Source organism: Penicillium expansum, assembly GCF_000769745.1.
Source record: "Penicillium expansum strain MD-8 chromosome Unknown contig190, whole genome shotgun sequence".
In the NCBI taxonomy this organism is placed as follows: Eukaryota; Fungi; Ascomycota; class Eurotiomycetes; order Eurotiales; family Aspergillaceae; genus Penicillium; species Penicillium expansum.
Window position 1 is genome coordinate 868,130 of NW_015971406.1, and position 27,760 is coordinate 895,889.

General features: G+C 47.1%; 10 protein-coding genes across 10 annotated transcripts; 5 read left to right on the forward strand and 5 right to left on the reverse strand.

The window, feature by feature from the left end:
• Window positions 1-748: 748 nt before the first annotated feature.
• Window positions 749-4,862, forward strand: PEX2_059590 (putative nuclear pore complex subunit Nup133; the record flags this gene model as incomplete). Its single annotated transcript, XM_016743232.1, has 3 exons — window positions 749-1,036; window positions 1,110-4,560; window positions 4,621-4,862. 3 exons carry the CDS (start codon window positions 749-751, stop codon window positions 4,860-4,862), a joined length of 3,981 nt encoding a protein of 1,326 aa, XP_016595954.1.
• Window positions 4,863-5,279: 417 nt separating this feature from the next.
• On the reverse strand, window positions 5,280-5,689 carry PEX2_059600 (uncharacterized protein; the record flags this gene model as incomplete). The annotated part of the gene is made up of 2 exons (XM_016743233.1): window positions 5,280-5,529; window positions 5,589-5,689. 2 exons carry the CDS (start codon window positions 5,687-5,689, stop codon window positions 5,280-5,282), a joined length of 351 nt encoding a protein of 116 aa, XP_016595955.1.
• Window positions 5,690-7,413: 1,724 nt separating this feature from the next.
• On the reverse strand, window positions 7,414-8,477 carry rps1 (40S ribosomal protein eS1; the record flags this gene model as incomplete). Its single annotated transcript, XM_016743234.1, has 5 exons — window positions 7,414-7,557; window positions 7,627-8,128; window positions 8,193-8,218; window positions 8,271-8,355; window positions 8,464-8,477. The coding sequence occupies 5 exons, from the start codon at window positions 8,475-8,477 to the stop codon at window positions 7,414-7,416; spliced, it is 771 nt and encodes a 256-aa protein (XP_016595956.1).
• A 720-nt stretch (window positions 8,478-9,197) lies between these two features.
• Window positions 9,198-9,756, forward strand: PEX2_059620 (transcription elongation factor 1 family protein; the record flags this gene model as incomplete). The annotated part of the gene is made up of 4 exons (XM_016743235.1): window positions 9,198-9,200; window positions 9,276-9,320; window positions 9,376-9,514; window positions 9,578-9,756. The coding sequence occupies 4 exons, from the start codon at window positions 9,198-9,200 to the stop codon at window positions 9,754-9,756; spliced, it is 366 nt and encodes a 121-aa protein (XP_016595957.1).
• Window positions 9,757-10,102: 346 nt separating this feature from the next.
• Window positions 10,103-11,014, reverse strand: PEX2_059630 (uracil phosphoribosyltransferase; the record flags this gene model as incomplete). The annotated part of the gene is made up of 4 exons (XM_016743236.1): window positions 10,103-10,154; window positions 10,209-10,380; window positions 10,438-10,796; window positions 10,857-11,014. The coding sequence occupies 4 exons, from the start codon at window positions 11,012-11,014 to the stop codon at window positions 10,103-10,105; spliced, it is 741 nt and encodes a 246-aa protein (XP_016595958.1).
• A 625-nt stretch (window positions 11,015-11,639) lies between these two features.
• PEX2_059640 (WAPL family protein) lies at window positions 11,640-14,279 on the forward strand (the record flags this gene model as incomplete). The annotated part of the gene is made up of 2 exons (XM_016743237.1): window positions 11,640-13,934; window positions 14,001-14,279. The coding sequence occupies 2 exons, from the start codon at window positions 11,640-11,642 to the stop codon at window positions 14,277-14,279; spliced, it is 2,574 nt and encodes an 857-aa protein (XP_016595959.1).
• A 600-nt stretch (window positions 14,280-14,879) lies between these two features.
• rhbA (Rheb family small GTPase rhbA) lies at window positions 14,880-15,625 on the forward strand (the record flags this gene model as incomplete). Its single annotated transcript, XM_016743238.1, has 4 exons — window positions 14,880-14,934; window positions 15,005-15,144; window positions 15,197-15,325; window positions 15,386-15,625. The coding sequence occupies 4 exons, from the start codon at window positions 14,880-14,882 to the stop codon at window positions 15,623-15,625; spliced, it is 564 nt and encodes a 187-aa protein (XP_016595960.1).
• Window positions 15,626-16,250: 625 nt separating this feature from the next.
• PEX2_059660 (serine--tRNA ligase SES1) lies at window positions 16,251-17,992 on the forward strand (the record flags this gene model as incomplete). Its single annotated transcript, XM_016743239.1, has 7 exons — window positions 16,251-16,383; window positions 16,434-16,504; window positions 16,559-16,720; window positions 16,790-17,211; window positions 17,266-17,356; window positions 17,407-17,775; window positions 17,828-17,992. 7 exons carry the CDS (start codon window positions 16,251-16,253, stop codon window positions 17,990-17,992), a joined length of 1,413 nt encoding a protein of 470 aa, XP_016595961.1.
• A 2,665-nt stretch (window positions 17,993-20,657) lies between these two features.
• On the reverse strand, window positions 20,658-21,199 carry PEX2_059670 (uncharacterized protein; the record flags this gene model as incomplete). Its single annotated transcript, XM_016743240.1, has 3 exons — window positions 20,658-20,921; window positions 20,993-21,079; window positions 21,137-21,199. The coding sequence occupies 3 exons, from the start codon at window positions 21,197-21,199 to the stop codon at window positions 20,658-20,660; spliced, it is 414 nt and encodes a 137-aa protein (XP_016595962.1).
• A 3,011-nt stretch (window positions 21,200-24,210) lies between these two features.
• On the reverse strand, window positions 24,211-25,977 carry PEX2_059680 (DUF4470 domain-containing protein; the record flags this gene model as incomplete). Its single annotated transcript, XM_016743241.1, has 6 exons — window positions 24,211-24,412; window positions 24,470-24,765; window positions 24,810-25,068; window positions 25,128-25,731; window positions 25,786-25,831; window positions 25,912-25,977. 6 exons carry the CDS (start codon window positions 25,975-25,977, stop codon window positions 24,211-24,213), a joined length of 1,473 nt encoding a protein of 490 aa, XP_016595963.1.
• Window positions 25,978-27,760: the final 1,783 nt, after the last annotated feature.

The following is a 27,760-nucleotide window of genomic DNA, read 5'->3' on the forward strand; positions in this document are numbered from 1 at the left end:
ACCTCCGTGTGGGGTTAGATGTGGGATTCACGTGAGCTCCTTTTTTCGGGGTAATCGGCTATGAAAAGATTTCCCCGTACAACCGTAAACTGTTATGTATACATATGTAGCTAGATCTCAATGGAGCTTACACGGTTCTTATAAGCTATACTGAGTCTTTTTTCAGTTGAAAATACACACATTCCTATCTATACACGTACTTCAACCTCATACGATATAGCTAAATACCTAATTGAGATAGGGTGTGTATGCTGTTGGTATTGGCTCTATACCGACTTTTACCCAAGTATGCAGAGCCCCACATTTCAGTAAGCAGAATAGGCTCAAGTCATGTAAAACGCTATTGTAGAGTCAGTTTAAATTGCTATTTGCAGATGAGATATAAGTTTAGAGTAGATTTTGACTGCGAGTATTCTCTGCAATGCACACAAATACATAATAATATGCTGTATGTAGTAGTACATGTAACTTACGCATTTATGTACTGACCTGTACAATGTGGTAATTGTCTCACCGCCTTCGGACAAACATCCTCAATTGTTATTGACCAACCCTATCGCTGCTATCACTGTGCTCCAATTCAAACCCATCTTCTTGGGAGAGCTTTCTTCTCCCTGTGCCTTTCTCTTTCTCTCCTCTCCGATCTTACATCAACTTTGAAGAGTGAATCGGACCCCCAAGGGTCAACAATCTTCGAAGCTTTCGTCGGCTAGCGTGTTCGCGACTACAGGTTGCGTACATATTGAAAATGTTCGTCCCTAAAGCCGGTGGTCGCAATACTCGTCGACGCCAGCGAACAAGCTCAGATGACTCTGTCAAACCACCAAAGGCCAAGAGACAGCGCTCCGTCCTGCGACGCGCAGATGAGTCCCCTTCCGATACCAACCTGGGGCGTGAGCTCGCAAAATTAGCAACACCCACTGCGCCAAACGCCGACATTACCCCTACGGATCAGATGAACGACTTGCATCTATCAAACCGTGTTGTGAAACAAGGCGATGGATCTGGGGTCAATAACGAGGGAACAATTGTTTTGGTGGGTTACTTTCATATCTTTGCGCGTTCCTTCAGATCCTCAAGTCCGAAGTGCTAACTTGCTGGATTCAAAGTCAAGCACCGATTTTTACACTGTTGATCAACTGCCAACTTTGCCAGATCAAATTCGTGGCTTACAATCAGGTAACTCAAATTCTATAGCTTTTCCTCGCCTTGGGTTGCGGTTCGTTGACACTCACCCTCTGAATGCAGAACCCCTCAAGTGCTTTTTCGGAGCTGGCCATGATCACGCATTAGCTTTGACCCGCTCGCATGCCATCGTGTGGCCCTATTCCACGCCCGCTTCGTCCCCGTCTCCGTCGGAGACGTTCACGGTATCGATTCCGGAGTCTTGCAGAGATCCTAAAGGCGCCGTCCCACTCGGAGTTCTACTATCCACAGCTACAGGAGACCACCCGGGTCTCTTAGTGATCATCCCTTCCACAGGAAAGGTCATTTACTGGGAAACTGTGTCCAGTGCCGCGTCGCTGGGTTTATCCCGACAAAAGCAGAATGGCATCCAAGGGTCCACCCCTGGCATGCTTTCCGGTGAGTATGCCACGGAAATACTCAATGGGGAACCTTCGGGTATCATTGTTACGTTCTCGTCCGGACGAGTAGCACACATCACCCTGAGGGATCCCCAGGGAAAGCCTTCAGTGCTCGTGAATTTCCTCAGAAGCACTGCAGGAACTGGAGGCGGTGGAATTTTCGGAGGCATCAAGAGCGTCTTCGCAGGCGGGTCATGGAGAAAAGAGGTCACTGCCGTTCGGGCCGGTGGTTCTCACCAACGCGGCCAGCGAGATGTCATTATTGCGACTTCGACTGGATTAGTCGAAATATGGGACACGCATTGGAACCACGGGAACACCCTCAAAAAACGATACGATCTCAAGGACGAAATTCTTGCGGCACTCCCTGAATACCATGCGCAACCGACACATGATACAGAGCTCAAAGTCGTGGACTTTGCGTTCTCTGCCCTGCAGTCTTCCGACGATGCTGTTCAACTTGCCGATGGGTCCTGGCGCCTCTTTATCGTTGTTAGGTCGCCACAATGGTTAGAAACTAGGGCGCTATTCGTGGTTCAAGTTCACCTGTCAGGAAATGAATCTCGTGTAATGTCAACGCATCCCGTGGATCTTCGCCACATTCCTGCCTCCCAGCTCGAAATTTCGAAACCCAAGATATTTGTGCCAAAGCCAGAAGAAACGGCTTTCATCCTTATTGGCCAGTCTCTTGTTATCTTGTCGTTGACAAGTGTCGAAGAGAGTCCATCCTCACAACTGCTTCTTGATTCCAACAAGTTGCCTCTGCCTTTCCAAGACACTATTCACTTGCGCTCTGGCACAGACCACGAAATCCTGGGGTCCATCTCAGAGGACCAATCAAACGATTCGCCTTGCGCAGCATGTGTGCTTATGCTTCGGAATTTCGGTGTAATTCGTGTGACGGTGCTCTCTCGTCCTGGCACAGAACAAGATGTCGACGAGCCACAGGTCACAGCAAAGCATAAGCTTGAACAGGCGGTTTTCTTTGGGACGATGGCAAAGAATCCGTTGGATTTATCCAGCGAAGGAGACTTGAACTTCCCTCCATCAGAAATGGAGCAAGCATCTTTGGAAATCTGCAGGGAGCTGCTCCAATCGGAGACTCGCTTCATTCCTACCACTGCTATTTCACTAGAGCAAAATCTTCGTTTGAGAGCAAAGGCACTGGATGATCTTGCCTCATTACTATCACGCCAAGGCAATCCTTTGAGTCGACCAGCAAAGTGGGAGTTGCTCTGGGCTGCGGAAAAAATTGCAGCTCAAAGAGCTATGTGGAAGATCCAAGAGGCCAGTAAGATAAAAAATGGAGACGAGGAAACTTTCCTCGGTCATGTCATTGGATCCATGCACGATAAATTCAAGACCCCAATCAACCCCCAACACGGAGAGACCGATCCGGTGCGTCAATGGTTCCTGAGAGACTCTTACCGCATGGAGCATATTATCCCATGGATTAAGAACGCAATCAAGCTCGGTCGGGGCAACAATTCCAACCCTGCGCGCGCATTGTCAGAGAAGATCCTGGCGGCCAGTGAGCTGTTCCTGGCGGTCACTGAAACTGCTTTCCGATATCGTGATGAGCATGTTGCACTTTATGGTCTTACTGGAGACTTCCTGGAGGATGGTGTGCTTTCCGATGGATATGAAGATCTTCCCGAGTTCTGGACATCGAGAGGTGTTGGTTACTCTGAAGCTGGGCATTTGCTCGATTTGGAACTGGATAGTTGCCGATCATGGAAAACACCTGCATCGGCTGCAGATACCCCTGACACGCATGTTTTGAATCAAGTTGCGAAAAACAGCTATCGACACCTTCGCGTGATCGGTCAAATGCACCTCGAACGAACTCGATGGCTTTCCGCGCAAGGAGATCCCAAACTAATGGATGAGAGTGTCTCGATTGAGCAGGCCCATGTCGAAGACCGCAAATGGCAACTCTTCAAGCTGGCCGGTATCGACCATCTTGCCGACGCCATCGAGCTAGCAGAAAGCTTCCGGGACATGGGAGCGTTGGTCGAGTTGATCATCGAACTTCAAGACCAAAAGGCAAATCAACATCCGCGCACAGAATCCCAGAATGATGTTTCCACGAATCAAACTGATATTGATGCCGACCAATTGATCGCCAAGTATTTCGACAAGTTTGGTGACCTTTGGGCGGATGCATACTTCTCCCGGCAAATAGCGATGGGTTATCCAGGAACATTGTTTACGATGCGGAAATACCAATCTGCTGTCACTCGATTCCTTCGAAGTAACCCGGCATATTCTCGCCTGAGCTGGATTAACGATGTCATCGGTGAAGACGACTATGACACTGCCGCAGCCTCATTGGAGAGTCTAGCGATTGGCAGTGAAAAAGACTTGTGGAGTCACCGTGTAGAAATCTCGCTGGCCAAGCTAGGCAAACTAGCGACGCAGGAGCGAATGGATTCTCCCGTTGTGGCTTCTACTTTGCAAGAGGATGTGAAGCGTCTTGAGGATTACGTTGAGGTCGATGGGATCCAAGACATTCTCTATATGCACCTTGAGCATATCCTGCAGGGTGCTATCGACCGAAAAGCAGAACTTGAACTAGCTCTCAGTCAATATGGAGAACACATCTTCGAAGATCGGCCATCACTTCATGAAATCTTGAGCGACGCTCTCTCTACCTTGGTCGACAGGCAGGTTGTCGGTGCCGATGGCCTGATTGATATCTTGACGTTGATGGGCCCTACTCAGCTCGCCGATGATGGCGAGAGCGAGCTTTCTCGAAGCGAGTTCCATCTCGCCTTGCAGGTTCTTGATTATGGACGTTACGGCCAGCGAGACCCATCCTACCTCGCGGCTTTGCAGAGGTTGATCTGGCGACGGTGCTTGATCAAAGATGATTGGGTAGCTCGAGGCAAAGCTGCTGAGGGTCCCAACGGCAGTGAATACAGCTCAATCGCCGACACGGCGCTCTACCGATCACTAACTGCATGCTTGGAAGGTGAGTTTGTTCCCACCATAAACACTTGGACTATCGAGCTAACCAACATACTATGTCTAGAACCTCGAAATGCCGGTCTGCACTCTGTTTACAAACCCCTCTCACCCGCGGAAGCTCTGATGACTGATTCCGATTCCGATATTCTTGTGTCACGGTTCCGCCCAGAGCAAAAGGCTCGTGTGGCGTCCGATCTCCAGACCGAAAATGATATTTTGCGCGAGTGCATTGAGGTCGGAAAACTTGATTTCTGGTTCCAAAACCTCCGAGAAACTGCTGAGGTCCACATATCGCCCCCCAAATAGACCACCTATGATTGACGGTGAAGTTGCTGGAGCAAACGATTGCATTTTCTCTACAATTGACGCGGGTTGGGGATGAAATGGTGGCGTTTTCAATATTCTTACTCGGTTATCCAATGGCCAATGGGTCATAATATGTTGTATGTATGAAATCTCAAGAGATATTTCAATGTCGTATTGTTCAGGTCACCAGTAAACCCCAGAGCTACGTTGTACTTGATCACAGGCCCTCATTCATGCAGTGAAATATGAATGGTATGTTTGATTTCGGGTTGTTTTCTCAGACTCTCGTACAATAAATATTGGTTCCTCTGGTCACCGAGTCATGACCCCTGGAGATTACGCTTGTTCATGTTTTCCAACCTACTTAACATCCATAGGTTGGAAAGCTCAAGTCGCCACGGCGATAGCCGAGACTCCCTAATACTTCCTTCCATCATGATCACCCTCGCTATCGTTGCTACTGGCACTCTCGACCTTGGTCACGATATTATCATTCACTGCAGCCATGTCGGCGTCACCAAGGGCCTCTTCTTCAAACACAGGCTCTGGTTCAAAAGCCTCGAACTTGGTGTTGAAGTCAGCCAGACCATGGGTGCTACTGTTGGACCGACGTCTAGCATTGGCGAAGGAGTAGTCGGTGTCCTGCATTTCCTCTCCCGAGCGGCCCCTATAGCAATCCAAGCATTAGCTAGATGAATACACATGGCTCTGACGTGCATTGATTACCAATTGCCTTTGCCACCCCCGTCCTTCTTTGTCTTGCGAGGATCAGCGTCAGTGGGGCCGGACTTTGCAAAGTAGCGTGGTAAATTGTCACGGGTACCCATCACGCCTTCAGTCTGGTATTCACGGTCGTTGGATTTGTGTGAGCGAGTCACTAGAAGTTGGTTTGTCGTGTTAGTAGGATGGCCATTTGGGAATTGAGATGGTAAGTGTACATGGTTTGATGCCAAGGAATGGAAGTATACCAACACGGGATGGATGCTTACTGGTCTCAGTGTGAATGTTTGATGTGATAGAAGAGGATGAATTGGATCAAGGAGAAATGGGAAAGATGAAAAAAAAGAAACGACAGGAGAGACAAGATATCATGCAACGCAAGAGGGGGGCGTAGGACTCGTGACCTCATACCCCCTACAGAGTGCGGGGGTTGGACTAATGGGGGCTCCACCAACCTTATTTCCTCCTACAGCATCGTCTGTATGGATATAAACATCTTCGAGATAGAGCAACAGTACTTGATGAAGAGAGAAGAGGGATGTGTCTCTTTGTTCTTTGCGATTTGTCAATCAAGCCCAAATATAATGGCCTCGAACAATTGTGGGATCAATGCTAGAAAAGAGGCCCTGGGTAGATAGCATGTCAATTCGGCAAATAGTATGAAAGACTTACAACTAGGCATAAGGGACAGTTTCTTGTCCTACTATAACCTAGTGGGTTGTCTCTGCAGTTTCCTCGTCTATGGTTATAAATTCTGTTTGTGGAACCAGGTATCAATTATATATTGTTTACGAGTGGCGCTTTGTTGTGTGTAATATATATAGAGCTTCACCACGCTATATAATAATGTAATTTTAATGTTCAAATTAGCATATTTTAATATTAGAATTACATCCTTCTCTTTTTCCCGCTGTCATATTATACCTATGGCCGATGAAAGGACTCAACAGTAGGAAGAAGGATGCCGAAGCTTGAGGGATATTCTCAAAGTATAGGTAGTACATGATTGTACTCAGTTTATACTTGGCATACAAAAGCACCCATCGCTGCTGTATACACTTACACTCCACAATAATCATTATATATAGAAGACTGACTGCAGCCCCCTAAGTTGTAGGGCTGTAACTATTTCGGGACTGACTCTGACCACCTCCCGAGACTAAGTTTCTTCGAGTCTAGCGGGTAATTTCATGGCCTAGCAGAGAGAGCGGAGTAACCCAGGAGGTACTCATCCTATCAAACGTGTTTACTGCAATAATTGTGGTCTAAGGCCACCAATGAATAGCTTCACTACTACACCCACATTAATATATATTTTGCGTTCTTCAGGCCTAAGATCTCGAATGATCTCCAACGATAGATGGAAGTGCTCTTATATGTAGGTATCTATCTCTATCATAATTTCGAAACATAGCATAAAGAACTCCAATGGTGATCCTATACTGAAAGACCAAAATTAGACCGACGACCGGGCTAGAACTGACCTGTCGTTGCTCTCCACATTTGGTGCTAGACACACGGAAGATGAACCGAGTAGTATGTATTATGGGGACGAAGTAGCAATGGCATCTAGTTGGACCAAGCTCACGCTCCCGAACAAGCAGGTGTGGGGATACACAATGTACCTTACTACACGGTAGGCTGAATAAAATTGAACATGAATGAACTACAACCCTTGAATTTTTGGGATCATGTCTAAGACTGGCAACGCGTAGCTAAACGCCAGTTCAAATCTGTCATACACGTTTGAACTTTTTTCTTTTGCTATGACCAGAAGACAATGATTTGTCCCGGCTGACCAGTACGTGACACCACTTCATTGACATAACCTTTAAACATTCTCGAGGACGGTCTCCTTGAACTCCCGCTCAACCTTCTGTCCCTTGTCGTCAGTCGCGGACTCACCGTGCAGAGCCAGGAGAGCACCGAGATCGAACTTGGGGGACTTGAGGAGCTTAACCTTGCGAATGTGGACCTGTAGACAGATGTGTTAGCAATCCGTATATATGTGCAACTTTCCAGTCTCGGAGGGTGAAAAACGAACATTCTGCAGGGGGTAGATGCCCTGGGTGGACTTCTCGATCTCACGTCCAATAACCTCGGGGATGAGCTTGTGGGTGAGCTGAGACAGAGTGCAGGTGGAAGCCTCGCGCTGAATGATCTCGGTCATCTTCTTGCGAATGGCACGGATCTGAGACGAGCGGGCGTAGGTGGTCTTCTTGATCTGGTTGGGGCGTCTCTTGGTGAAGGCAATGGCGAACAGGCGGAGGAGGTAGTCGTCAGTGGTCTTCACGGTGATGTTGGCCTCGATCAGGGACTGCCACTTGCGGACAAGGGAACGGAGCTTGTCGGTGGTGAAGTCGAGACCGTGGAAGTTGGTCAGGCAGTTCTTGCCCTGGATCTCGTCGACGCGGAGCTTGACCTTGCGGAAGGCGTGGTCCTCATCGTTCTGGAGGTCGGCGAGGGAGACCTCGAAGATACGGCCCTTGAGGGAGTCGTTGGCGTTCTTCAGACCGCTGGTGCGGTTGACCAGAGTCTTACCGACACTGATAATTCCGTTAGTCAATCCAACTCAAAATTCGCCATTTTCGATTCGGGTGGGTTGCATACTCGCGGGTCTGGAAGGTGGAAGGAGCCTGTTGAGACGATTAGCATTGCATCTGGGATAGCGAAAGGAATAGAACATACCTTCACAGAGTACTCGTCCTTGCGGGTGAAGGGGTCGACTGTGCGCTTCTTGATACCCTTCTTACCCTTAGATAGGCGCTTGTTCCTGAACGAAGACGATTAGCCGTGTGTTCGTGAATTCAATGGATGTCGTAGATGCGCAAGTAATTCGATAAATTGAAAGCAAGAAAAGGATGAAGAATAGGGCGCTTACTTTCCAACAGCCATGATTGCGAGTTATCTGTGTGTTGTTGGAAGACAGACAAAGGTATCGCACCGCGCGCTCAGAGGGTTTCGACACTCGACTGGGAGGGTTGAAAACCCACAGAAAACTCGGCTAAGCGAGGCGCGGGCCCTAGCTGATTATGTCATCCACTCTGGTCATGTGATCGAACATTAAAAAAAGGTCCACCGGATTATCATTATGTCATCGTCTTATGTCATCACCATACAGCCTTAAGAGTCCACTGTCAGATCGCTTTGCGTTGTATTAAATAGAATGTGGTAGATCGTTGGCTGTTACAATGGGCCCTACGCTATTGGCGCTAAAACTTTCCTTCTGAATGTTGTATACTGACATGTGTATATTTGTGTACTTGCATACTTATCTATTGGATTGGTTCTACACCATTTGTCAAATCAATACTCTTTCCTCGATACTCCGCATTGAATCTCCCAAAGTTTCAAATTAACCTAACATACTCCGTAAACCCTTTCCATATAACATTCTAGAGTATTGTACAATGTAGATCGCTTTGTGGGAATCGTCACCAACTGACATCACATGTCGGAATCTGGAGGCTCATTATTCCGATTCCAAATTAAGCAAGTCGCCTTGGCATCCATGCCCGCGGGCCTACTCCTGCGCGAGTCGACACTCCTCATTGCTTCACCTTTCCTCTCATCCCTTCTTTTATTTCAAATCCTGTGTCGCAGGCCAAATTAAGCATGGTATGTACTCTCACTTTCCCCCTACCCGACTGTCCCGACCACCCCGACCGTGAGGATAGATGTTGACCTCTACAGGGCAAGCGCAAGAAGTCAAGCTCGAAGCCCCAAGGGCCTCGAAAGGTAAATGAATCACAAGGCGCCAAGTTTTTCACTCAGTACTGACCGTGAAAAACAGAGGGAGCCTCTTGCTACCACCTTTTCCTGTCTCTTTTGCAACCATGAGAACTCTGTGATCGTCAAGTTAGACAAGAAACTTGGCTTAGGCGATCTATCCTGCAAAGTCTGTGGCCAGAAGTTCCAAACTGGTATCAATTGTGAGTTGATAAGTACCCTTAGGCATTAAGCCTAATTCTTCTAACTAACATCATCCTTCAAAGATCTCTCCGCCCCCGTGGATGTATATTCGGATTGGGTAGACGCATGTGATGCAGTTGCCAAGGACACGGCCAACCAGTATGACGCACCGAACCCGAGCCAGTTGGGACAGAGAGGAATCAGCAAGCAGGGTATTTCAGATGAGACTGGGCAGGGCGATGGCTATGATGATGACTACTGATCATGGGATGATGGCGAACGGCGCATTAAGGCACGATATCAACAATAATCGAGTTGTGAAATTCTTGTATGTACATGGTATTTGATATTCTTTCTGCATATTCTTGTTGCATATGCTTATCATATATTCCAAACTCCAAGAAGTGTCTCACCCATCTAGACCTCTACCTCACTACCGGGCATCAAGTCAACTCTGAATAGGCGACTTGTATGGCGAAGTGGAAGTGCCTTATGGCATCTGGAACAGACCAAGCAATGGATGGATAACGGAATACTGAATTACTCAGAATTTCCAGGTGACCTTTTGACCGCTGATGTTCCTTTCAACGTGGTAGGAAACAGCTCTTTTACATAGAGTAATATCTGTCGCCGAAATCTCCCAGGCCGGGGATAATATACCTATCAATCAGTCAGCATGGCAATCGCAACATTCAAGGGGTGCGATATTCTCACTTCTTCTCATCCAATCCTTGATCAATGAAAGAGGTCACAACCCGAAGTTTGGGGAATCTCTCCGCAAACTCAGCAACACCAGATGGACTGGCAATAAGGTTGAGGAATAGGATCCGGTGTTCAGGAACGCCTCTCTCGATCAGTGTCTCCACAGCCAGAGTTGCAGAACCACCTGGCGAAATAAAATCAGCTGGTTGACCATGGGCATTGTAGAACAAGCTCAACTTACCAGTTGCAAACATGGGGTCAAGGAGAAGCACCCAACGGTCAGCAATGTCAGTAGGCAGCTTATCGTAAAACAGTTTAGGCATGCAAGTCTCCTCGTCCCGCTGGATGAGAATCTTTCCAATACGAACAGAACGGCAGCAGTCGCGCAGTCCTTGTTCCATAGCCTCACCTGCGCGCATAATAGAGACACCGCAGATCTTTCCTTCGAACTTGACACCAAGGTAGGACCGTCCAACGGGAGTAGTGATGGACTGCTCAACAACGGGGAGATGGTTCAAGCCTTCCTCCACCAGCAGGCGAATGATGCGGTTAGAGTAGAAGATGAAATCGGCACGGCTGGTTCTCTTGTCTCTGATCATCCTGTTTGTGGTACAAAATATGAGCCTTGGGTTACTTTCCATGTAGAGAATGGGTCCTCACGTCAAAAGAGCAATCAACTGGGGTGTTTGAGGTAGCACGTGGACATTGTCGTAGGAGACTTCCTTTGAGACTGTCGCAGTGGGCTTCTCGCCATCGGGCTGATACAGAGGGCCAACACCCTGCGCAGGAGAAGGAGCGCTCTCTGGTTTGCTAGCCATGATTTTGTTGCGTCCAAAGATGTGTCTGTGTGTGGGTCTTATGACTAGAGAAAGAGAGAAAAAGATATGTTAGAATATGAAAGTACCAGAAGTTCACCCGAGACAGTAGTTCGAAGTACCTATAAAGGACAAGAGTCTAGAGAGGGGTATATAAGGACAGTGAGGGACCTTATGTCTCAAAGCCAAAAGCGGGGAAGTATGTAGGTTTTTCCTCTTATCTTTTTTTCTATATCTGGAAGCTATACCGCAGTGGGTGATTCTGCCCCATCTCACCCCCCTCCGCCTCTTATCACTTGCATCATCTCCCCAATCAGACCTCGGATTTTGTCAATTCTTTCATTACGCGATCTTCTCAAAGGAAATTGCCTAGGTAATCTACATATCTCATTGCCAATCACCTAGGGGTCACTCCTTTCATGACTGCGCCACACCCTTTGAGCGTGTGTAAGCTTCATTGAACACCGCAAGGACATGGCTTCGTCTCAAGAAACGACTACGTTTTACTCAAACCATTAATCCAATTGCTCCTCGGCATACCTTGATTGCCTTTCAAGAACCGGATTTCCCAGTCGAATCCAGCAAATAACGCGCGCGCATCTGGTTTCGCCCTCTTTGTGAAACGAAGATGGATAACTCACAACCTCGGAATCGACGACTTGTAACCTATGGCTCTGCTACCAAGAGCCAACCTCCGTTGAACATCGATAAACCTGTGCGCTCACCTGCCGCTAGAACAACTCCTAAAGAAATGCCTTTGCCAAGCTCGTCACGTCTCTCGCGGCCATTCTACACCAGGTTACGGCGCGACAAGAATGAAGATGAACAACCGTCTGGATCAGAGGAAACAACCACGAATCGAGGACTTGCACAACCAAAACCCATCGCAGAATCTAACGTGTATGACTTTCCCTCTTCAGGCGACGAACAGATGTCTATGGTTCAGAGAAAGCGAAGGCGATATAGCCCCAATGGAAACAAGTCCGTTCCTGCGACTAAGCGATCCGTGAAGCCAAGCGAGACAGAGAATGGGGATCGTAAAGTGTCACCACCAATGAGGAAGAGGGTGCCCGTGCCCGACAGAAACAAGGTCGTTTCTGCGACTAGGCGATCCGTGAAGCCAAGCGAGACTGAGAGCGGAGATCGTGACGTGTCATCACAAACGGGGAAGAGAGCGCTCAATGGTCGGGGGTCATTGGCCAAACAGCCAGAAGTCATTCAGCAGCCAAGCCCCGTGAGGTCGGCGCCATATTCAAGGGCTGGGAGGTCTGTGCGGAGTCAGACTAAGGTATCTACTCTCGAGAATGAAATGGGAGTATCAACTGAGGAGAGCCCCGGGGATGCAGAGTCCGTGCGAAAGAGCTCGCCGGACATCAGCCAGGGGTATGCCACTAAAGCGAACATCACCCCTGGTCGTAGGAGACTGATTGACTCGCTCGGGATCACGGAACACCCGGTTGAAACATCTCCAGCGTTTGAAACATCGCCAGAGAGTCCCGCTGGTAGTCAGCCGTCCCCGAATCCAATCCCCCCCGACCGAGCCTCGCCAAGTGCAGCTGTGAATGAATGTCCTACCGAAAGCTACGTTCAAGGCTCCCCTGCCTCAGTTCCATCTAATTTACGAGGATCCCGCGTCACCTATGCACGCCAGCGTTCCTTTTTGGATGACTTAATTATGTCAGAGGATCTTTCGGCGCACGATGCTTCCTCTGGCCCGAAGCACCGCTCTCAATCTGTACAACGTCAGTTGAATTACGAGGCTACTTCCACTGCCCGTTTAATCGTGCCAAATGAGGATACCAATGAGGATGGATCTGTCCGAAGTATTCATGAGCTCAGACAAGCTGGGGGAAACGCTCGTTACCGAGGTGCCGTCGAATCTATTTTTGAGGACATCGAAGATCCGCAAAACTCGTTGTCGGGTCGATGCAATGCTTTCCTCCAACTGTGTGGCAAACTTCTGGATACTGGGCTCAAGCGGCGATTTGTCGAATGCAATTTTGACAAAAGGCTTGTGGATTGTCTTTCTATGGACCTTCAGGTGGTCCCCACTATTCTGGCTTTCTGTGCCTACGCACTGGGATCATCGGATGGACACATGTCTTATGTTCTTGCAACTTCCGCGTGGCCTAAGCTTCTAGAGGCATCACCTGCCTTATTAGGCATGCAAGACGACATAACAGTGGTCGCAAGAGCTCAAACAAGCGGCCTTTCCCGGCCCTTGCAGAAGACGCTTCAAAACACAACTCCACAGATAGCTGCTATGCTATTTCCTGATCCTGCATCCTCGAGACTATCCCCATGTACTCTGGCGTTGTATTGCCTGAAGTCGACGATTTCCACGATGCAAACCAAAGGCGAGAACCCTAGTCTCTCCACATCTCTTCTAAAACAGTTGGTTCAAGTGCTCGTGTCCGAAAGCCAACGTTGTGTTTCACTGGAAAAAATACACCCAGAGAGCTCTCAGATACTATGCATGGGCTTTTCAATCTTGGAAGCTTCTACTGCATTGGCTGAGTCGCTCACAAAAGAGGATTGGGATATCCTAGACCCGCTTTCTGGGCTTCATAGCCTGCTTTGTTCGGAGTCGGGCACTATCAGCCAAATACAACCCCTCTACATTCGACTTATCTTGAATATCACCAACAGCAACCCCTCTCTCTGTGATAGATTCGCAACCCCGGAGATGGTCGGGGGGCTGGTCCATATTGTCTCTGCAAACTTCGGTGATTTGACCGAAGATGCGCTTGGGCAAGCGAACAATTCTTTGGACAGCGTGATATTGGCGCTCGGCGCACTTATCAATCTGACCGAACAGAGTGGAGCATCAAGATCGATTTTTCTTCACTCTGCTGGTACATCAAAGCCTTTGCTTGATCAACTCTTGCATTTGTTTATAACTCATGTTGATTCCATCTCCACGGTATGTTCTCGGTTTTTTTTTTGTTTCCCTTTTCGCCCACGCATTAGACTAACTGGATCTGCTTAGGCTCATTCGGTCTTGGAAGTACACCACAACGTTGCGGTGGGATATTTGGCCGTCCTTTTACTAACACTCAGTTTGGATCTTGAGACCCGGTCCAAAATCAAGAGCTCACTCGCTCCCAACGGATTAACAGCGGTGATATCTACCGTTGATGAATTCCTGCAATACCATCAGAAGATTGAACAAGAAATCTCCACTTTCCCAACTCAGGGACAACCAGCGAGTGGGTTCCTGTCCAGATTACAAGAACTTATCACTCGTATTCGACTGGCAGAGCAATGATAAGCATCCCATGCCATACATGTGTCCCTTGACGGCAGATAAGTGTGCGCTTCGTCTTTTCTACTGGCATTTTTTTTTCTAGATTCGATGACATGAATTTCTTGGTCTGTCGACAGCTTTTGATACCCCTTTTCCCCGTCACTTTTAATTGAACCATTTACGTTAGAATGTTCCACATTCATATCCACCTGGGCGGATGTCCACCACTGATCAAGATCGTCATAGAATAATGACCTCAGGTCAAACCAAAGTTCGAAAAATGAGATTTAATAATTTCTGTAATACAGTGCACCTTATAAAGAATAACAAATCGAGGGTCATAGAGCGTACCTACAGGTAATTATTTATAGAGCGTTCAGCCCTGGAGTTGGAGAAACTGCCGTTTGCATTGTTTGCAGGTTACAAGGAGTTGGAGCTCCGCATGCTTCGAGGGATTTGCCACCCCCCGAAGACCTGGTTTCTGAACAGATACCATTTTGTCTCTGAATATCTCGTTGATCCAGTTTCATCAATCAAAATACAGGGCCTACCTGAATATATCATCATCATTATCTCCTATTCACATTGGTGGTTTAGCTGAGTCTTACCGCACTGCACAAGATGCCTTCCGCGCCTAAGCAGAGGAAGATCGCAATCGTTGGCAGTCGCTCCGTGGGTAAGAGTCCCGTTCATTTCACAAACCACAGTGTTATAATTGCGAAGAACTAACACTTATCTTTGAACAGGTAAATCATCTCTCACGGTTCGCTTTGTTGAGCACCACTTCGTGGAAAGCTACTACCCTACAATTGAGAACACATTCAGTCGGATTATCAAGCACAATGGCCAGGACTATGCAACCGAGATCGTCGACACTGCGGGACAGGTATGTGATTCCTGTGCGAGATTACCGCTAGGTTACTGAGACTATTCTACAGGACGAATATAGTATCTTGAACTCCAAGCATTTCATTGGAATTCATGGATATATCATTGTCTATTCAGTGACATCGCGCCAGTCATTTGACATGGTACGGGTGATTCGCGACAAGATCTTGAACCACCTCGTCAGTTACCGTCCTTCCTATGACTAGTACTCACGAATCAGCATCTAATCTTTCCTATAGGGAGCGGATGATGTACCCCTTGTCATAGTAGGAAACAAGAGTGATCTCAAGCCCGATCACCGCCAAGTCACCCTCGACGATGGACGGCAATTAGCGGAGGAGCTCAACTGTGCTTTCACCGAGGCTAGTGCTTTCCTTGATTTCAATGTCGCGAAAGCCTTTGATCTCATGATAGGAGAGGTTGAGAAGTCTCAAAATCCATCACAACCAACTGGGAACAACAAGTGCGCTTTGATGTAATATGGAACTTCTACTGGAACGCGTGTGTTTCTCCCGCGGGGATGGTAAGCGAAGCCATCTCTGAATATCTGGATCTCCGAGTCAAGAAACATGAAACATCTCTTTCATTGGAGCTGACAACACTATACCTTGCTCTTATGATGTCCACTCAATTCAGATCTACGGATGTGTTGTTTGCTGACTCGAATATTGACTTAGAGATCGTCAACGCCAATTTGGTAACACCAACTTGACGGCTTCTTCTCGGGGCTCTCTTCTTTTTGGCTCTGTTTCTATTGTGTTTTTCTGGTGGAACCATTGGGGTTATTGCATGAATAATGAGTTTTAGGGTCGGATTCGGGAACATGGATCGGTACCATGCATAGAGTAATGAATCTGAATTTTAAACAGGCTTCTAAAAGTATGCGAAGCATTAAATTGGGATCTATAGAAACATCCGTGGCCATAACTCTAGCCTATTTGGAAGTAAGCTGGGGGAGCGCCTTATCGATTAAGTAATGCGACCACTCGAAGCCCAAGTGCGTGTATGCACGCACTTTGATTTTCCTCGTTTTTACCCCTCCACAATTTGAGTCACCCCTCTACCACTTGGATCCCCCTGAACCTTTGAACTCCAATCGTCAATATGCTGGACCTTGCCGACTTTGTGACCGAGCGCGGTGGTGATCTCAAGAAGATCAAGGAGAGCCAGCAGAAGCGATTTGCTCCGGAGGAGACCGTTGATGAAGTTGTCGCGCTCTATGAAGAGGCACGACGCGGTATGGATCTTGTTCTTTTGAGGTTCGCGAAATCTTACTGACAGATATAGCCCGATATGAGGTCACACAGATGGGCTCTCAGATCAATGGAGTCCAGAAGGCAATTGGAATGAAGAAGAAGGTCGGCATTTCCCAGCCAGTCTAGTTGTGTGTGGAGATGCTTATCCGTTCTCAGAACAAGGAAGACGCAACCGAATTGCTCGCACAGAAGGCAGAGCTCGAGACAAAGAAGAAGGAGCTTGAGGAAGCTGCTGTCGCCAAGGAGGTTCAACGCGACCGAAAGATTCGCACAATTGGAAACTACGTCCACGAATCCGTGCCCGTGAGCAACGATGAGGTACGGGTCTTTGAAGTCGCCTGGGGATTAAATGCGCCGTGAGACTAACAAGTTGATCCCTGGCTACAGGCAGACAACCAGCTGATCAAGACATGGACCCCCGAGAACGCCGAAATGCAGAAGCCAGGTTGCCTCTCTCACCACGAAGTGTTGACTCGTCTCGATGGATATGACCCAGAGCGTGGTGTCAAGATTGTTGGCCACCGTGGATACTGCTTGACTGGATACGGTCTTTTCCTCAACTTGGCTCTAGTCAACTATGGTCTGGAGTTCCTCTTCAACAAGGGCTACACCCCCAACCAGCCCCCTCAATTCATGCTCAAGGATCTCATGGCGAAGACTGCGCAGCTCGAGCAATTCGACGAGGAGTTGTATAAGGTTACTGAGAGCGAGGATAAGTCGACCGACAAGTACCTCATTGCTACCTCCGAACAACCATTGTCTGCCCTCCACGACAGCGAATGGCTCCAGGATAAGGATCTTCCCATCAAGTAAGTCTCCCTTGTCACCCAGGACTAAGTTATTTTTGCTGATAAGAGAAATAGGTATGCCGGTTACAGCACATGCTACCGTAAGGAGGCTGGATCTCACGGTAAAGATGCCTGGGGCATCTTCCGTGTTCACCAGTTCGAAAAGGTTAGCATAGATCCTGATGCGCTGGATTCTCGCGTTCTAACTCCATGCAGATTGAGCAGTTTGTTCTCACCAAGCCCGAGGATTCATGGCAAGCCTTTGAGGACATGATCAGCACTTCCGAAGAATTCTACCAGTCCCTAAAACTCCCTTACAACATTGTCGCCATTGTCTCCGGCGCCTTGAACAACGCAGCATCCAAGAAGTACGACTTGGAGGCCTGGTTCCCATTCCAGCAGGAGTACAAGGAGCTTGTCTCTTGCTCCAACTGTACCGACTACCAGTCCCGAGCTCTGGAGATCCGGTACGGCGTGAAGAAGGCCACCGATCTGAAGAAGACTTATGTCCACGCGCTGAACTCCACTCTGTGCGCAACGGAGCGTACCCTCTGCTGTATTCTTGAGAACTACCAGAAAGAAGATGTAAGTGTTGAAAGTTCATCGGTCATTCTAACAGTAGCTAACTATTCTTTAGGGTATCGAGGTCCCCGAGGTTCTACGGAAATACATTCCTGGTGCTCCTGAGTTCCTTCCTTACACTAAGGAGCTTCCCAAGGATAGCACATCCACCAAGGCCAAGGGGAAGGCCCAGAAGGGCGCTGATGATGCCACCAAAAAGATGCAAGGTCTTCAGGTTTAAGGAGATATCCCACGATGTACCTCGAGATACAAATTACAAATCACGATGGTTCAGTTTATGATCTATACATATGTAGGCATATTTACAAAAGATAGTCAGCCACTCATGCGGCCGCTGTCCTTGACGACGTAGGACTTTAATAATCGGATATATTTGGCTCCTGATATATTGAGGATGTTTTATTAAAGGTAACACTCTGATGTGTTGTTGGATGTCCCTTCAAGATGGCTACCTCATTCTTAGTGTTCAAGCTATCTGGAGAAGAATCCCCGTTTGATATGTACATGTAGACATTGTACTCAGTTGGAAGGGACGTTGGAAGGAAGAAACCATGGAAGGCTTTGTTTACTTTCCTAAGAGGGAAGGCACCAGTTCCCTACTCATATAAATATCACCTCCCCTCCCTCTTCTTTCTTTCCTTTCTTTTCTCTTTCTCTCTTCTTCGTTTTTTTTTACTTTTTTCATTTCGAGCACCACCACCAGTCACTCGAAATGTCTAGCAACAGCTGCTACTGCGACGCCCCCCACTCATGGGTTACAGATGTTCAGGATCTGCGGAAGACTGTTCCTCTTTTCGTAATCCTTTACATCCTGTACCTCATGGGTCAGCTTCTGCTTGGTCGGTTGAGACACAAGCAGAAGCTCAAGGAGATTCACGCAGAGTAAGTTTCATTCATCTCCATCCCCTACACTGTGAGAAGCTATGAGGATATTGCTCAGACCTATTGGTACGAGACGAATGCTAATAGCCACCCACTATAGGAACGAGGCTAAATGTATCTGCCGACTCCGAGAGTTTGAGCTTCACGCTCAGATTGCTGAAGTCACAGAGCGAGAAGTCAACTCTCGCGCTGAGCAACTGAGAGTCGAACCGGTTCGCCGAAGAGCGTTACCGGCGAGCTCTCGAGACTGAAGAGCTTCGTCTGTTTTTGAAGGAATGGCTGGCTTCGGCTTGGCCTGTTCTTGAAGGAATGGCTGGCTGTGGAGACAGCTTGGCCTGTTCCTAATAGAATGGCCTATGCCTTGGTGTTGTTTCGGCTGCATTATCTATTCTTGAAGGAGTGGCTAGCTTCGGCTTGGCCTATCCCTAATAGAATAGCCTAGTACGATCGCATGTTTCAGCTGATTCGTCTACTCTTACAGGAACGGCTGGCTGGCTTTAGGGTTGGCCTAGCTTGTTCTTGATGAATTGACGAGTCATTTCCGGCTCTCCCTTGGCCGGGGTCTTCTAGGACGACTGGGGGTGTGAGTCTGTCCTGGAAGATCCAACAGCTACGAGCTTGGACCTCTACGTGGTGCTGTTGACTAGTAGCCCTCCGGTGAAGCCAACGCAAGCTCAAATCACTCCTCTTTTCTGAACATTTTCGCAAGCTCCTGTCTACGTTGACAACTGTTTTAACAAAAGTGAACAGGTGAATTTCAAGGGTTGACACAAGCATGAAACCGGTTGATACATGGGTCTGTTGCTAACAATATCTCTCAACAGTGATTGCACGTTATATTTGCGCACACTTTCTCTCGCTTTGCCTTCGATCTACCTCTACTTACTCCACAGAGATGACCCTCGTTTCAAACACTTGACTACCCGAATTCCTCTTTTCAAACCGAGAACGAGAGTTAACGAGCGCACTGTCTTACTATACACACTTTCGAGACACTCCATGCCGTCGTCGTGAATTGCAGCTTCACCCTACGGGGCAACTACAGGGGGGATGTTGAGCCTTTCTGCCTCAGGCATATAGAACCTTTACTTCCCAGCTGTATTTGGGGGTTTCCCCTCTTTTCTCTCTCTTATATAGAGTTAACAGCTCAGCTTAATGCCTGAGTTTCTTTCCCTTTTGTCTTCTTTACAAAGTCAATAAGCTGGAGGGCATCAGGTGATCAATATAGCCCTAATTCCTCGATCAACGGCTGGGATCAACGGTAGTAGGAGATTCATCAGCCCACAGGGGTATCTAGACACTTTCTCCTACCAATTGAGAATTGAGCATAGTGCATGAAATCATTCCCCGTGTGGATGGTGGCGAATATCAGATACACGTTCTTTATGGGCAGTGGAGTATTTAATCTGACTACGCCAAGCCCTGTATTTGCTCTATTGTAAAGGAATCATACAAGGGTCGGGTAAAGAGCGAGCTTAAACATCGGATCGACAGTGGGTCCTAGTTTTGAGGATCAAAAATTTTGAAACTGATCAAGAGGCCTGAATAGAGGTATGGTTTTGCACTGCTGTGTTACATACGCCATGCAAGTCCTTTCGAGACTCCATATATTCCTCGTCAGCTCCCTCAAATCGACGGAGACCCAAGTGGCTCATCCCAGAATCTTGGGTTCTCGCCCTTCAAATTATTTCAGCTTTCGACTCTGGCTCTGGAAGTTGAGGTAGGAAGACCGATCCAGCTGTCTACCTCTGGCAGGAAGGTTGCCTCAACACCCTCACTGTTTAATGATTTAAAGAATCTCTTGGATGAGTAGGATAATTATGTTGCCCAGTGTGGAGTGTAGGTATTATTGAAGAACGCGAATGAGCAGTTACCTTTTAGGCCTCTATCCACAATATTCACACGTGAAGGATTCTCATCATTTGCCCATCAAAAAGAAGAAAGGAACGGCCGAAGGAGGAAAATAATTTTCACTAGTATATCATATAACGTTAGCATTCTGTTTACCATTCAGTGCAGAGTGCAACCGCTTGAATCTCAGACAAGATATCCTGGTTTAAGGGGGAGAGGGAAAGAAGAGGAAGGCTTACCTTCGCAGGGCCGGAGGGGGAGGGAGAGTCGGTAGGGCCACCCGTTAGTGGCTCGCTCACTGCCTGGTTGGTGGTACCCTGGAGAGCACCCTGGCCGCCACCACGGTCAGGGCCACCAAGGTCACCACCAGCAGTAGTAGTAGCAGCAGCAGAATTCCGCGCAGTAGCGGCGATGGCCTTTATGTGATGCACACGTTAGAAACAATATTCAGAGAGGGGAGACAGTAGGTGTCTAGGTAGTTTCTTACCTTTTCAATGGCCTCGTAGGCAATTGTCCACAGTCTGTTTACCTCTTGATCAGAGGGAGGTGGCGCATTTCCCGCGGCCTCAGTGGCCTATTCTAGATGTTAGTAATGCGCAGTCAACTCTGGGGCTGTTGATGGGTTTCTTACCCGGCGGACCCGTCGCTTCTTCTCTTTGCGGTTTTTCTTCTGGCTCTTGGTGAGTGAAGCCATTGTTTTCTGGTAACTTCCAAGGTTGGGAGAGGAAAAAGAGAAGAAGAGTTTACGAGAGGAGAGAGCCGGTTGACTACTTGGGGAACTGTGTCCTACTAGGAAGACACCTTACCTACTGATCATAGATTCACTTTCGGCTTGATTTCCCTTCAGATCTGAAGCGTTATTCGTCTTGAAATGAGATGTTGACCATCTATTGACTCCCTTGCCCACTCACTTTTTAACTTGTAATTCACTCAGATCTTAAGGATTATTCATCTTCAAGTGAATGTGTCAAACTGCCAAACTCACTGCTAGTAATCTAGTAACTTGGGATTTTCAATGTCATTTCTCGCCAACTAAGGCTGGACAACAACAAAGGTTTCAATTGGTAAGAGAACAGCGCCAACCTCCATGATCTCATGATTATGAGAGTGGGCTAGATCGTTAAAGCACGTTTTAACCTTGTGGCAGCAAAACACTGCCGTAATTATCTTCAATATCCTACAGGTGATAGTGCACACCCGCTATGCTTGTCTATTACTAGTCTAGCTTGTGAATCTCTCGATAATTTATTTGCTAAGGGTTGCGCCGTATTATCTACTAGTGATATGCTGTTATACTAATCTCGTGCCATTAGTTTCACGGTGACAAGAAAAGTTATAATAAGCAAGCAAGTCAGTACATCAAGACTGGAGTTCAAAATTATTGAGCAATCGTAGGACTTAGCTAGCTACAAACCAAAAGCAATCTTCAGCATATAGCACTCGAATCACTTCGAAACTCGTTTCCACTGCCAAGGGGATCCCTTCTTCCAATACCACGCAAGTGATCTCAATGTTGACATCTTTCCCAGCCCAAACATACCCGGCTTAGTGAAATAGGCCTCCGTCATTGCTAAAAGATAGGAGGGATTTTCGCTCCAGAGTCTATCCCCCATATCGCTCATAGCGATTTTCAATCCTCCATCGACCACTAATTAGCCACTATTGACTCGACAGCAAAAGCACCGCTCCGTACAGTGTCCGGTGCCCTTCTCCTTACTAGTCAGGCAGCGCTTTTTGCAACATCCACAGCTTCGACCACAGCAGCCACCCCTGTTCGCACAATCGTGGACAAGCTCCTTTCGGAGATACCAAGCAGGATTCTGTCGGATCTTATCATATGTCTCTTTCAATGGCCTTTGGGGAAGTAGAATCTCCAAATTGTGCAATTCTTTTGTCAGCAACCAAATCATGATTTCAACGCACTCGAGATCTTCTTCATATTTGTCACGCATATTTTTATTACCGTCGGTGGACTTTTCTGATGCTGTCAGGTCCACTTTAATATGTTCCTCCCATTGTCTGGCTGCCCGTAAGAAATAATCCATCATTATAATAAACCCAAAGGTTTCCGAAGGTATTTGAAGACCCCTGCCATACTCAAAGAGGCGTCTGTCCTTCCGTTGGTAGTCTCGAACGGGTTTGAAGTTTTTAAAGGAATCGAACATTTGCAACGGATCTAATCCCAGCAACGGGACTTCCAGTAAAGAACGGTCCTTGGGCGCCATGTTCTAAACTCATGTTAGTATAATTTGCACGCGGCTAAGGGCGTAGCGTGTGAATAGGGGGACATACTCACGAAAATTAGATTCGAGTAGTTGTAGAGTAGTTGCAGAGCTGTTCTGAGTTGTAGCGGAAGTTGGTTTATAAACTGGTGAGCTTGGCGGAAAACAAAATTACCTTCTTATTCCGCCGCCAGAAAGGGCTCTTGAGTTTGTTTTGATAGGATAAGCTTAGCCCGAGTATGTAATTGAACCGCTCCGCTTCCTTATAGGAAATGCTGTGAACCTAAAATTTACACTGAAATCCGGCTAATATTCGATGTTGCATTGTTTCTCCAACGAGGTGTCAGCTTTAAGGGTACGATACACTCAAGTCTAGTCGATTAATTTCAACATGCCAGTCATAATAATGCCAAGCTGCGCTAAGCTACTTGGTCCCCTTAAACAAATTCGAATTTCGTCTACATAAATTACGGTGCATTTTTGAAGAATGTGTTCGATCTCAAATTTAGTCTTGTAAAGCTGCTCGGATATTGTCATGATAGTAGGAAGAGGATCAATAGTCGGGTACTCACTCTCTCCTCCTGTGATTGAACTCGACCTCTTCTGTATCCTAGTCTGAATAGTATTGCCCTCCCAAAGTAGGGTCGAAGAGTCGTTGCGCATTGCCTTTGTTCAGCTCCCATAACTCTTTCTCCGTTGCAGAAATCGCACTGTCTTTCTCGACACATTTGTTCAAGCTGGCTAGGGAATCTTTTGGGTCATTCCTCGTCCCGAGTTCCATTAGTTGGACATCCCTGATACCGTCAGCGGAGATTCCGCAGAGACTGAACAACGCGTCTGAATCATGCCGAACATCAAAAAAGACTTTCAAAAAGACTGGAGATTCGAGTATGGATTTGAGAGACTTCTTGTCGCTATTGACTGTGGAAAACGCTTCATGTCCTAGTCTGTATACATCGATGAGATATACACTCTTCCTTGAGGGCACATAGAGCGACATGATAAAAATTGAACCATGTCGGCCAAGTTGTATCCCTTTTAGGTTGATGAAAAACGATGGAGCGTCGGTTCAAATCCCAATGACCGCCGTGTCTATGACCGACTGAAGGAGAGACACGGAGTCTACAACAATGATTTCCATTCCAGCTGATTTGATGGACCTCGTGTATTCCACACTAAAGAGCTTGAACTTATGTTGCGGAAACTTCTGGTATGTCTTGGAGCAAGGAGAGAGAGAGAGAGAGAGAGAAGAAAGGTTGACTCTCTACACACAAACAAAGAGCTACCTAAATAACCAGAGGAGGTCTAGAAAACCAGGCAAGCAAGGCAAACAAGGCCGATGATCATCTCAACAAAAAGAGCAGAAGGAGGGGTGAACATTCATCTTTCAAACATTCATCTTTCAAACATTCATCTTTCAAACATTCATCTTTCACCCTAAGCAGCTCATTCCTTCAAAATACTATAGGCTGTGCATTAACTCCTATTTTGTCCGCCTCCATTCCACAAGTCGTTCAACGCAGGTAAAGTTTGAGCCCAGAAGGATGTTGAATTCGTCCTGCGACCCTTGCTGTCCCGGTTTGAGTATCGGCTTTGTGGGCCATGCCTTAACTACCGTGTTGAGACCCTTCATTGCGATCTGCAAATCGGCAGATATTCGGTCAAATCGAAACACTCTGGTGTACCTAACCAAAAAATCGAAAGTCAGCTAATATCTTGAGGGCATTTGAATTATCACTTACCTCTCAAAAAATTTCTGTCTATCAAGTACAGTTGTTCTCGCATCCCAGAATTTCAAACTGTTGGCGCTCTCCGGTCGTAGCAAGGAGAATATGTCAAGAGGTAGAAATCCCGTGAGTAAATCTATGTTCGGCGTTTGGTCTTCGGTATCGCCTCCACTGACCATTTCCATTACTGCATTCAGATACGCCGAGATGATGGTGGCATGAGTATTATCGTGTGGAGATTGCAGCAAAGGGGACAATAAGCGCAAGGTTTCTCGTGTACCCAGATACCCAGCATCGGTAATATTTGATACCTAACTGCCATTAGGTATCTGCCCGCATGTTTCAGATCACGTACCTCAATTCTGGTATATTTGTTCTCCTGGAGGGTTTCAGGAAGCTGGATCGCGTCCATATTGAGCAGTTCAAAGTTTATCTCTATCCTTGCTAGGTGATCTAGGAACTTCTGGAAGACACGCTGAAGGTAAATGTAGAGTTTACCGTATAGGTCCTCCTTCGCCATTGTCCGCACTCGGACAACTTCTCGTATCGGCCACCCATCTAAAGGTTCGGCTTTGTCATCCATTGGCCAGACAAATGGAGGCAAGTAGAAAGTACTGGCATATCGCCACGAGTATAAGCCAATTATTCGGGAGTATATGATCCTGATACTTACGGATTTGGGTGGTCGAAACCGGTCCTATCATGTCCAAATGGAAGGAGAAGTCCATCTTCCCGAAACTTCTGCTTTAATACACGTATAGATGGTGTCGCGTCTTTGAAATACCATCGATCTCGGAAGTCTCGCCTCTCCGGGGCCAGTGTTGTGGCCGTCCGGATATGGAAAGCTTTCTGCTGTGTCAGATCTGAAGGAACTTCGCAGAGCGCCTCCAGTCGGTACCATTCCTCTTTCTTAAGAGCAAGACGCAGGCTTCTGTTATGAGAAAAATTCCAGGTCCTCTCCACAATCTCCCCGGTGGCTTTGGTAGATATTTGTCCACAAACTTCAGTAAATAGAGGTTTCACACGCGATGCTAACTGGGTAATAATATCCTCCGGTAAGGAAGCAGAGTACCAGAGGTGAATCAAAGACTCGGCATTGGTAAAACCACCGGGAGATATCGAAGTTATCTCCAGTGCTGTAAGGCAAAAAAGGAGCATTATTGTGTTCCTTGCAACGATGTGAAAATCCCGGTCGTTAAGAGTCACATCAATTCGTTGCGCGAAGGCCTGAGGAATCTCGGAGATGGTTTTGACCACATTGCGTAAATCACCAGATGCTTGATATTGTGAGCTACAATTCCCTATGTTGACACGAAAGAAGGATAACCAACCAGCAAATAGTATCGTGACATCACGAGAGAAGTCATTGCCTTCATTCTGGGCCAAATTTAGAACATCAATTGCCGGAACATTGCCCCAGAGATATACCCCTTTCCCAAACGGATTATGAAGGTTACCTGCAAGTTGTGGGCTTGCAAATGCTGGCGTCCGGTTTTCTCTTTCCCAACATGGGCTCCAATCATGCTTCATCAACGTCGATTTGCAGATTCTTTTATGCTCTGACCAGTGCGCTATCTGGCAAGGTTTATCACAGTACTATCACATATGTTAGTCATTCAAAATACTAATCATTTCAAACTTACCGAAACCAGCTTGCAGTTACTGCACGAGTATCTGCTATCTTTGTTGCAACCTGGCTCCGCACATGAGAATAAGGTGATTGCAGCCATTTCGCCCTCATCAGTAGGATTGTTAGTGAATATCTTACTATTCTTCTCGAAAGTCGTTGGCATAAGTCCGATAAATTACCCCGCTAACCAGGGGTTCAAGACAATCAATCACTTTGTGCCACGACTCTCATACCCCTCACTGTATCACAGGTACGTCTAATGGTTTTTGTTTTCTATACTCTAGCGAGTTAGAGCTTCAGAATTCCATTCCTGAATTGAGATGTCATACTGTTGTTACGTCTCTCAAGGGACTTTTCAACTTGCAGTGGGTTGCGAAACAGCCTACCCAGCAACTGTGTAGATTGCGTGTCTCAACCACGAGTTTGCTCCTCCTACTATTGGCAATAATGATGGGCTTCAAACGTTTTAGGTTATACGTATCTCACAAATAAGCAAATACAATGGGTATAGAGCATTTGCCCCTCTGCTCTATAGGATCCTTTTACGTTGACTAGTTGATATTGCTCAAAGCTCCCTCAAAGCCCCAAACTCCACCTCGCTCAAATTTGAAGCTCATATGGTAGTTGCTCTAGATGGAGAATGCTCCATCCCGAACTAATCTGAATTTACACTAACTGGCCAAACTATGCCCTGAGGTCCCTGTATCCGTTTGTTGATCTCCCGAGCCTTAACAAGCGTGGAAACCGTATATATCACTTAAATTCCGGGCCTCCGAGGATACCATGTCTGCTTTAGGCTTCATAAGCCTTTATTCTGTGCAAAAGGCAAACAATCCCGAATTATTTATGTGTTGGCTACATTTGGCACATTAGTTATAGACCAAACAGGAGTACCATCCTAGAAATATCTTCCAATATATGGATATTTGGCAGCATCAAAACCCCGCCTAATAAAGATCGACGACCACGAAGCATCTCTCCAGTCATGTTAGAACCCTCTCCTGTCATTCGTTTCAAGTAACCGCCTAGCAGTGGAAATAGGTCATGTTTACCTCCGTCAGGAAGAATGAAATTCTTACGGCCTAGTACAATGCCTGCCTGCAGCCTGCGCCGAGTATCAGCTCATGCTAGTTATGCAACACCACCCAATATGAGTCTACCCAATCTAACAATCTTGAACAGCCATTACTCTCCCCCCCCCCCCCTCTTCTTAATTTAAGGANTCCCCATTTTGATACTTATTTTTTATCTTCCATTTCTCGCCCCTCAAAAACCCTACCTTCAAATCCCATTTATATAATCCCCATCCAACATTACACAATGGTCCGTTTCTCCACCTCGCACAAACCTCTGTTTCAATTCAGTAGGCTAACAAACCCTCCAGAACCATACTCTTAAAGTTGGACCCTGCCACGTCCATAACAGAATGCGATTGAAGAAGCCACATCTTAAAGACAACCTCCCAACCCAGCTATGCCTTCTATGTGATCGGGCTTTCTGCGTCGACCATAAGGGGAATGAGGACGGTGTCTGTGAGATCAATCATGAGACATACTATCGTAAGCATCCGCACGCCCAGGGGTCCTTGTATCGGACGTATGAAGACTGGAAGAAAGATTATGAGCAGCTCATGATTGATGAGATGTCGGGGAATGAGGGAGAGGTGGCGGGGGGGG